Source organism: Martes martes (assembly GCF_963455335.1).
Source record: "Martes martes genome assembly, chromosome: 15".
Taxonomy (NCBI): Eukaryota; Metazoa; Chordata; class Mammalia; order Carnivora; family Mustelidae; genus Martes; species Martes martes.
The window spans coordinates 54,142,896-54,152,505 of NC_137903.1; the positions used below are offsets into that span (position 1 = coordinate 54,142,896).

At 44.7% G+C, this 9,610-nt stretch overlaps 1 protein-coding gene across 1 annotated transcript in view; it reads right to left on the reverse strand.

The window, feature by feature from the left end:
• PROX1 (prospero homeobox 1) overlaps window positions 1–5,447 on the reverse strand; it is a 48,632-nt gene extending 43,185 nt beyond the window's left edge. Inside the window, 9 exon segments of the mRNA XM_080824206.1 lie at window positions 293–343; window positions 345–396; window positions 398–551; window positions 554–575; window positions 577–626; window positions 629–650; window positions 652–757; window positions 759–1,640; window positions 3,694–5,447. Coding sequence (XP_080680332.1) covers window positions 293–343; window positions 345–396; window positions 398–551; window positions 554–575; window positions 577–626; window positions 629–650; window positions 652–757; window positions 759–1,573 — 1,272 coding nt within the window. The 5' untranslated portion in view covers window positions 1,574–1,640; window positions 3,694–5,447.
• Between the last annotated feature and the right edge of the window lie 4,163 nt (window positions 5,448–9,610).

Sequence of the window (9,610 nt, forward strand, 5' to 3'; positions counted from 1 at the left end):
TCGTGGTTCTCCCCTAGGGTTGAAGTCCTAAGGATTCGGGAGAGGCTCTGTCTTTTCCCGAGAAGGAGCCGGAGGGAGCACCTAACGGACTCTGAAATGGGTAGGCCATCAGGGGAGAGGGGGAAAGGGGTGGCGGAAGGTGGACGTGGTGAAGCCAGCGGTGGCTGGAGAGAGGCGACTGGTGCAGGGGCTGGGGGTGAGCCGCCGGCCGGGGGGCCGGTGGTGGCCTGGTCGGAGGAGTTTTTGCGGACCACCAGGGGCAGTGCTTCGTCTGGGCTGTGGAACTGGGCATCTGCACGTGTGCCAAAGGTGTCCAGGGGGTCGGAATGATGACGTCGCCGAAGGCACTGCAGGCGCTGGTTGGCGGTGTGGAAATTGTGGTTCTCCCCGTTGACGGAATCTGGCCTGGGGGATCTGGAGAGGCGGGAAGACCTGAGGAACCTGGCGGGAGGGTTTGGCTGCCAAGACTTTGACCACAGTGTCCACAACCTGCGACATGGCAGTGTTCAGTTCCTGCTTCAAGGTCTCGGCCAAATGTTTGCCTTCTGGTGTAAGGAGTTTGGCCCGTGATCTCTTCTCTTTGTTGTTGCCTTCACGTTTCGGCTTGTTCTCCGCCAGCTCCTGCCCCGGATCAGGGCGCGGGCTCGGTCAGATGAACTGTCCCGGGTCCAGCTCGCACATCTCGGTGTCCGACCGCCCCACGGAGCCTGGGCCCTGGTCGTCCAGGATCTCCGAGCGCATGCTGTCTTCAGACAGTTCCATTCTTCATCCATTCAGAGTCGGTGCTGTCATAGATTTGTAGAACTTCTCCTGCAGCTGTGCGCAGCTGTTTCTGCATGTCCTCCAGCTGCTGCTTCAGCTGTCGGCGCTCCTCTCGCTTCTGTTCTTTTCGGGCTGAAACCAGCTGCTGGAAACTCTGTTGCTGCTGCTGGGGCAGCTTCTGCTTGCGTTTGTTTTCTCGGTAACTTTCTCGGGGACTCACAGACTGCGGGGCCATCTCTCTTTCATTTTCATTGCCCCTTAATGCCACGCTGGGGGAATGGCTCATCCCCCGAATGATGTTCTCAACCCGGGCGCGCTTTGCTCTCAGGTGCTCATCACATAAGCGATCCATATCGAACTGGCTCATAGTAGGCCTGCCAAACGGGGAAAGACACTCTGGGGGGCTGTCTCTTGAAGAGTTGCTGCATATATCCTCCTGATGTACTTCGGAGCCTGTACTAGAGAGACCGCTGGCTTGGAAACTGGGCTCCGTGCCACCATTTTTGTTCATGTTATTTTTCAACAGCTGGGAAATTATGGTTGCTCCTGGAAAAGGCATCATGGCATCTTCATACGAGTTCGCCCTCTTCAGCAGCTTGCGGAGTACGTTTGACTTTTCCCCATCTGCATGCTGAACCACGGAATATTCAACATCCTGCTCAGAACCTTGGGGATTCATGGCACTAAAAAACGTCGCTCTTGCCTTAGCAAAAAATGCAGATGCTGTCCCTACCGTCCTTTTCACTCCAATGTCAACTCTTCTCCTCTTGGTCTGCCGGCTTAAGAGGGCTGTGCTGTCATGGTCAGGCATCACTGGACAGCTACTGTGCCATCTTCAAAAGCTCGTCAGCTGGGCACAGCTCAAGAATCCCGGGACCCTGGCCAACAGAACAAAAGGACTGATGAATCATTTTCTTTAAATTTCTCCAAATTTCCTGACCTCAATCCTGAATCAAATGCAAAATGCATAGGCTCTGGGATTTATGGCACATTACAATTATTGCAATTTATTATGCACTCTGCTTGAAATGAAACATTTTTAAATATTTCTGCTCCACTGGTTTAAGATGGATTAAGATTAAAAAAAAAAAAAAAGCAAAAACTGCTTAAGCACCAGTAATATGATTCTCTTTCACAAATGCCTAAAATGATACTGTTTATCTTCAGAAGAAACAGTAGATTATAAGAACACAGCCTCTGACAACCAATTGATTAAATTTTGGGCATTGAGATTCATATTACAGAAGAAGATGAAAGTGGTCTATACTTAAGAAATAAGGTTCAATTTTGAGACTGTGTGAAATTTGGATGAAAAATTCCATTTCTGAGTTAAAATTATTGTGGTTTTAAGGCTATTAAAGGAAAAGGACTTGAAAATAAATGCAAATAGTTAACACGCCCCCTTTATTGCTGAATTTTAAAATATTTTTGTCATATACGAAAAGGGAAAGAGAACACCCCCATCAGCATCTTTCCAATATAAATGGTCAATTTAACATTGAAATAAATGCACAAATACTCATTTTACAAGTCTGCTTATTTAGCATAGATATGCATTTTTATTAGTAAAATCACATTCGAAAATGGTATCTGTTGCTATATTTTAACACAAGTGTGAGAATATTTATACATTTCTGTGATGTCCTTTTGATGACTTAAATTATTACAAAGTTGGACTCGCTGCAAAAGAAGGAATTGTCACATTTTAGAAATCGATATGTGGATCAATAAGTTGAGTTAGGCAAGGGTAAATACATCTTTGGTATCAGTTTTCTTCTGTTCCAATTTGCCAAAATAATACTCCAAATGCCTAAGGAAACTAACATACACCATTTATGAATCACATTTCTTATGCCAAATTAAAGAAAAAAGGATAAATAAAGGGGGGAAATGGCATCAATCAAAATACAGGAGGAAAGAGCAGTACCTTTTCTGCATATGAACTTCCATTGTTTCTTGAGGACCCATATAAAAAGAGAATATCCTTCCTTGCATTTTATAAAGGGCACTTGACATATTTTGTGACTTATTACCTAGTGGGGCTAGCCCCAAATTTTGTGGAAATATAAGATGTTGTACCTCTTTGCTTACAATTAACATTTTATGAAGAAAATGAAAATATTTTTTTCACACAGGGTTTATCTAATATTAAACTTCACGTTTGCTTAACAGAGCACATCTTCACAATAACAGGGTCTATTGCCAAAGGCAGCGTGCAGAGTATTTGGAACAGCTCCCATCTCTCTCGGTTCACCTGTAAAAACATCTACGTGCTCCCTAGGACTGCATCTGTGGCTAGTTTTAAAGAATGACTATCCATGCAAATAGGCATAATTTCAGCATGAAATAACCTGTAAAAATCAAGAAAATGCTCAATGCTTAGATGACAGTGTGTGGGTTTTTAATTTTTTTTTTTTTTTTTTAAGCAACAAAGATTTCATCCTGCCTTCCTTATTCCTGGTCTCTATATGAAGACACAGCATTTTTTTTTTTTAAAGACTGTTTTAGAGTATCATGCAGGCGATATGATGCTTCTCCATATTTTTCATATGCTTAAAAATGAAATACTTTTTGTATGCCCCAGGATAAAATTTCCTAAAGTCGGAATGGAAACAGATCTTAAGAACTTCAATACAGGTTTCAAAATCGGTTTCAGAATGATTTGGAAGCCTCACACATCAGTAATAAAACTGCATTCAGGAATACAAAAAATGCAATGACAAATATTTCACTGACATATTAGATCTGATAAATCGGGTGTAACGATCAGATGAAAAAAAGAAAAAGACCGAGGCAAACAAGAAAAGGGATGAATTATTTCAAAGCCCAGGAGACTTGCACATTGGGGGTAGGTCTTTGCAAGGAGGACTTTTTTGGGTGTCTATCAGCTCTCCAAAAATAGAGTTCATTGCCATTATTTTATAATTTTACCTTTTTTTCTTTTTGTGTGCAAATCCTTTTCTCTTTAATATCACCTGAAAAACACATGAGTCTCCAATCAAAACCTTGAACAAACTTTCTGCAGTCTTTTTCTTCCTCTATTCATCTTAATCTAGATTTTCCTCCTACCCATCCTTGCTAGGGCAAGAGCATTTCTGCAACAGAGGCTCAGAAATGACAGGCTGGTGTAAGGGATGAGCACAAGGTCATGCCCAGGCATCCTTCCTTTCCCAGCTGCCATTTACCTCTGTGTCAACTGCACATCCTCTCAGCCAGCCTAGGTATCAACAGCTGCATCCCTGCCTCATGCCCAAGCCAAGAAGAGGGCTATGCTCTTCCTAAGGTGGAAAGACACGATACTCTCATCTTTGGTGGATGGTTAAGTGTGAATTAAACATCCTTGTTGGGTCTTTCAAGAGGAGAACATCCTGTTACTTCCTTCAAATTCACCACACTAAACTGATTCTTGCAATCCTCTTTTAACCGGTCATCATTTTTAGATTAGGTAACAATCTGTTACCTGTTTCAGGCTAAGAGAATTTAAACACTTTAAGGTCTTATAAAATGTTCAGCTGAGATGTAACCAATTAGACAACACAAACAGGAAAAATCGTATATTCCACAAAGACAAGGCATTATTATATTAACAGGCACAAGTCAATACATCTCTCCATAGAGCTAAGACCCAAAACTTAGAACTAAAGGTATCGTAGTAGTACACACGGGGACCATAACCCATGGAGGCAATAGAGATGAAGCCATTATAACTGCTTGACGTAATACTTCATTAGCATCTTGATTCATAAACAAGATCTCTATGTGAACACATACACCACTTGAGAAAATGCATTGTTACGTGACGCTAATAGAAATTAAATCACTCAAAAACACTCTTAAAGGCGATTCCATGGATTTCCTAATTCAGAATTTAGAGAATGCTATGCACTGACTTTACCACCGATACCATCCTGTCCATTAAGATGTTTAGAAATTCCCTTGTTTCTCCACATCTGTATTAAGCCACAAGGTTTCAACTACAATTATTATCGACTCTTACTATATTTTAATCTTAACATTAATTTTGAGTTTAACCAGGCAATATGAAACCTTTTGATCAGCACTTGTGAACACCTATATCAGCAAGTCTGCAGAAAAAATTACTGATATCGAATTTGAACCCAAATGGATCGTCGTTTGGATACACATATTGTATTCCTATAAACTCCTCTGTGATTGGTATGAAAATCTAGACAGAATAGTTCTATTTTTAAATATTTTGCCATACATTTGGTACACAAATGCTTTACTCTTATACAATGAATATCTTGACAGAGCAGATTCCTCCCAGAAAAAGATAAGAACACACATCCGGGTATAATCAAGTCAGACTGTACTCCAAAAGATTCATTAAGATCTGAATTATCTGAAGAATGTCAGACGATCTAACATGGGGACTCCTAAGGAACCTGGTGGCTTCATGTTAGAAAAGAATTTTCAGTGAAGAATTTCAAAGGAACACCGCAGTGTGTGAAGGAGAAAGTGGTTAAGTGCTCTACTTTAATAAAGAAGTTATTTGGGGGAGGGGAGCACAACTTTTACTGTATCTATCTGGAGTCCAGATTCTGGACAAAGAAGTGTTCATTATGGTAATTATCCAAACAGTTCAGACAAATCTTTTATGAGACAGGGGGAGTGTAAGGTTGGCATGGTTTCCTGTTTGGATCACTTAGATTATCTGTCTTTGTTGATGAAATTATTTGAAGAAATTTCTCAAGCCTACACTTTATTTCCTACAGAAAACCGCCTTTGAATGGGCCTCTAACCTACTTGGGCCAACCTGGTTATGAAATTTCAAGTGGAATATCACTAACAAAGAACATTATAAATCCACCTAAAATTCAGTCATTCAAGGGGGGAAAAAAGATCAGATGGTTAGATGGACAGACTCTCCTCCAACCCCACCAAATCACTAAGCTGCCCTCCTCACTGTATTCAAGAGTTCATTTCTGCTAATTAGCAACTTGCCCTTCAGAGATGTTTCTGCTTATTGTAAGGTTAAGAAAGCGTTTCATGTTTAGTCTGAAGAACCCACTCGGCCCAAGTTAATACTTCAATTAACTAAGATTGTATTGTCAAATCTTATATCAGGCTTCAAATTTTCCGATCATAAGAGAGTTCTCAAATCACAACTATTTTCACTGAAAATTCCTCCATCCTACCAAAAATTCCACACATTTTCCACCTGCACAATGAGCACAGAGTATTTTCTGAGACATGCCAAAAACATTCACTTGTACTTATTTAAAAAGCAGTAATTCACCAAATTACTAAATAAATGATCTCAAGGCAAAACACTTACGCTTTTTTTCTTTTCGTGGAACACTGAAACACTCTAAACGTCCTTTGAAGCATTAGAGTACACTAGGCAGTAAGGTTTGAGAAATTCCTCACGTATATGTCCTTCCCAGTTTATACAGGTACTTAATTAGAATCCAATTATAATAACATGTCACACACAATCCATCTTCATATCATAAAACCACTAACATTTTATAATTTCTTTGTTAATCCTAAATCTAAAAATTCCTTATATTAGAAAATACAAGACAATCCCTTAACTGACACAAGAAATTCATGAAAAAGGCCTATTTGCACTTTGAACAAATAAAGGGCAACCCTGGCAGCTAGCTTATGTTTTAAGATTGCAAGTGCTCCTTACAGAGGAACCATGCTAGGAAATGAATAAAGTGAGAACAAAGATGTATGTTACGTATGCATGACTTTTTTTTCCCCACAAGGTGGTGATTAAACGAAACAGAATTCTGCATAATGGACACATAAAAAATATCAGTAAGTACCCAGTGCAGAGAATCCCCATTAAAAATAAAGCGAATGGACATATCCATAGATGACATGAAAGAACTTCCAAAGAATCCAAGGAAAGTATTGGGGGAGGGACTTTAATGTGTTAAGACTAAAGAGCAAATACACAGGCTACCGCATTTTCGTGAAACAATGATCACCACCTAAACAGCAAAACCAACTGAGAAAACCATTCGCCCTGTAATCTATTTCTATGGCACACAAGAAGTAGCCTGCTTCAAGAAAAACTTTAAAAGTCAAGTTTGAATCATCTAGCCATAGTGCTTACATTGAATTCTCAGTATCTTCCTGCAACATCAAGCCTCGGGCCTTACCTTCCCCTATTTTACCATTACATAAACAGGTCCACGTTGTAGCATATGGACAGGTTAACCTGAACGCTCCCCTCTTCCCCGCTCACCACACACAGCCCATTCCATTCCAAAAATACTCAGAAGTTCTTGCAAGAAACTCTGCAGAGAGCCCACTGCCTGCATCTTGCATCCAATAGAAACAAGCAGTTGCCTCTCACGTACTTGAGATTTTCCTTCGCCATCCAAGTAATAACTAGGACATCTGGCACATGTCTGGTACAATGACAGGCTCATTCTACTTTATGAGAGTATTTAACATCGGACTTGAAAGACTTTGTGCACGTACCTATTCTTTCTGGGCAGGGAGAAAGCACGCTAAAAAGATAAGCTTTAACAACAGTAACACTTTCAAATGACTTTTGGTATCCTGGCAGTTACACACACCACCCTTGGCTGCCCAAAACACACACGCACACAAAAGACAGCCCTCCCCCACCCTCCTTCGGCACCGCAGACCTGGGAGATAGGCATAAACCAGAGAGGGGAGCAAAAGGAAAGTCAATCTCCGTCCACCGTCCACCTGCTGCCTGAGGTGGGGGTGCTTTCGGCCGCCTGGCAGACAGAAGTCTGAGACACAGCCTCAGCCGCGGCCGCAGCCTGCCAACATCCTTAAGAAAAATAAACAAACACAAACCAACCCGCCCCCCCCCCCAGGCCCCCCCAAGCAAAGAACTCCCACGGCAGGGCTCAAAACCTTAACAACAGCCTGGTTCCCATTAGCCCGGACAATCCTATTAACCGGGGCGCCCATAAATTCATAAACCTCGGAAGCCTGGGGCACACATTGTGGTCTGGAACTGCACAGACACACACAGACACAGAGGAAATCTGCACCTGTCTTTCTTGACACAACACACCTGTCAGGCCCTGCCCATGCACAGCACTCTACTAATAGACCTCTGCCTACCTAGTTTAGGAAAGGAAATTATTTTTTTGTAAGGGAGGTTATAGGTGGGAGGGAAGGAGGGTGGGAGGGAGGGGTTGAGGGAAGGGGGGGCAGAGGGGAAGAGGGAGAGAGAACAAGACACTTACAGCCTTGACTTTGAGAGAAGGCCACCCTGTGCTTGCACTGTTTTTCTAAGCTCAAGGAGACAACACAGACCTTCTTGGAAAAATAAAAACAAGCAGGTGAGTTCCCAGCCTTCCCCCAGGCGGAGTAGGGTTCTGGAGTGCCAAGAACAGCTTCACACTCCAACCTGCCTCCTTGGGCTATTTAAGACGGTCGCCCAACCCCCCCTCCTTCTCCAGCTCTGCCAGCCTGGAGGGCTCTCAACTTCCGAAAAGAGCTGAGAAGTGGCGGGAGAAGGGTGAGTCTCGCTGGAAAGCTACTCCCTTCAGCCATTCCACGCCCCCCACCCGAACTCCAATCCACACTTCTCACCAACATTCAGCTTCAGCAGGAGTAAGTGGCTAGCCCGCCAGAAGAACCGACAACTTGCTAAACTGGACTTTGGTGATGTCTCCCTGCCAACGCCCCCCCTCGCCCTCCCTCGCCCTCCTAGTCTGTTCCGCCAAGATAGCGGCTCTTCCCGCCCTCCTCACCATTCTTCCCAGTAACAATCCCCCTCACCTCTGTTCTCCTCCCCCCCCCCAGTCCTCCGAACTGGGGCAGAACCGCAGGTACCACCCAGACAAGACCAGATCCCAGCAGCCCGACAGCGCAGACTGCCAGCGAGCACGGAGACAGTCCTCGCCTCGCGCATCCGCGGCGGGAGAACACCCCCTACCCCCACCCGCACCGCGACCGCTCGGGCCCCCCGCGGCGCTCGGGCCCCCCCATCCCTGCACCACCCCACCTCCCGAGGCTCCCGCGCCGCCTTACCCAACTCAACTTGACCTAGCCCTGGCTCCTCGGAGCTCGGGAGAGGGGCGCCGCGCGGGTTTCCCGGGACCATCTCTCCACCGCTCCAACCCCGATTTCAACATTTCGGCTTCGACAGCGTTTTGCGAGCAAAGTAACAGAGCGCCCTCCTCCTCCCTCTCCCCTCCTCCCTACTCCCCAGCCCTCTGCTGGGGTTAAAAAGGAGAAGTGAAAGGTATGCAAATGACAAGCAAATTGGGAGAGCCTGGAAGAAAGGCAGCTATAATAAACAAGACAAAGAGAAAGGACGAGGGGACCAGCACCGGAGTTTTAGCCGGGGGAGACGGGGAGGATGAGGCTTGGCGGAAAGCGGGGATCCAGGCGAACAAAAAGCGACCCGGTCCCCCTCGCGGTCCTCTCTCCCGAGGAGGCAGGGCAGGAGAAAGAAGGAAAGGAAGCAGACGCCTCCTCACAGCCCAGAAACAGTACACAAAAGGTGACAAGATCAGCGACAAGTCCAGCCGTATCAGCTGCCCCCCCCCCTCGCCACCACCACCCCAGCCACCAGCAGGAAAGAGAAAGAAATAAAAGCCAAGCGGATCACTTACTCTTAGGAACTGGGAGGAGCGGAGCGCTGAGTTCCACGGAGGCTCCTGCTTAGAAACTGTTTAGAGCCTATTTTATGACGATTCATTTAAATAACACCATTTTCTCCTGGGGGGGAAAAAAAATGTTTACACGGGTATGAGTAATGGGAGTCTCTTTTCTTTTCTTCTCATTCAAGAACAAGCCAGGACAAGTGATTCTGGAAAAGGGGAGGGGACTGGCGAGGGGGAGCGGATACTTACGCGGTGCAGAGGGCAGGGGGACC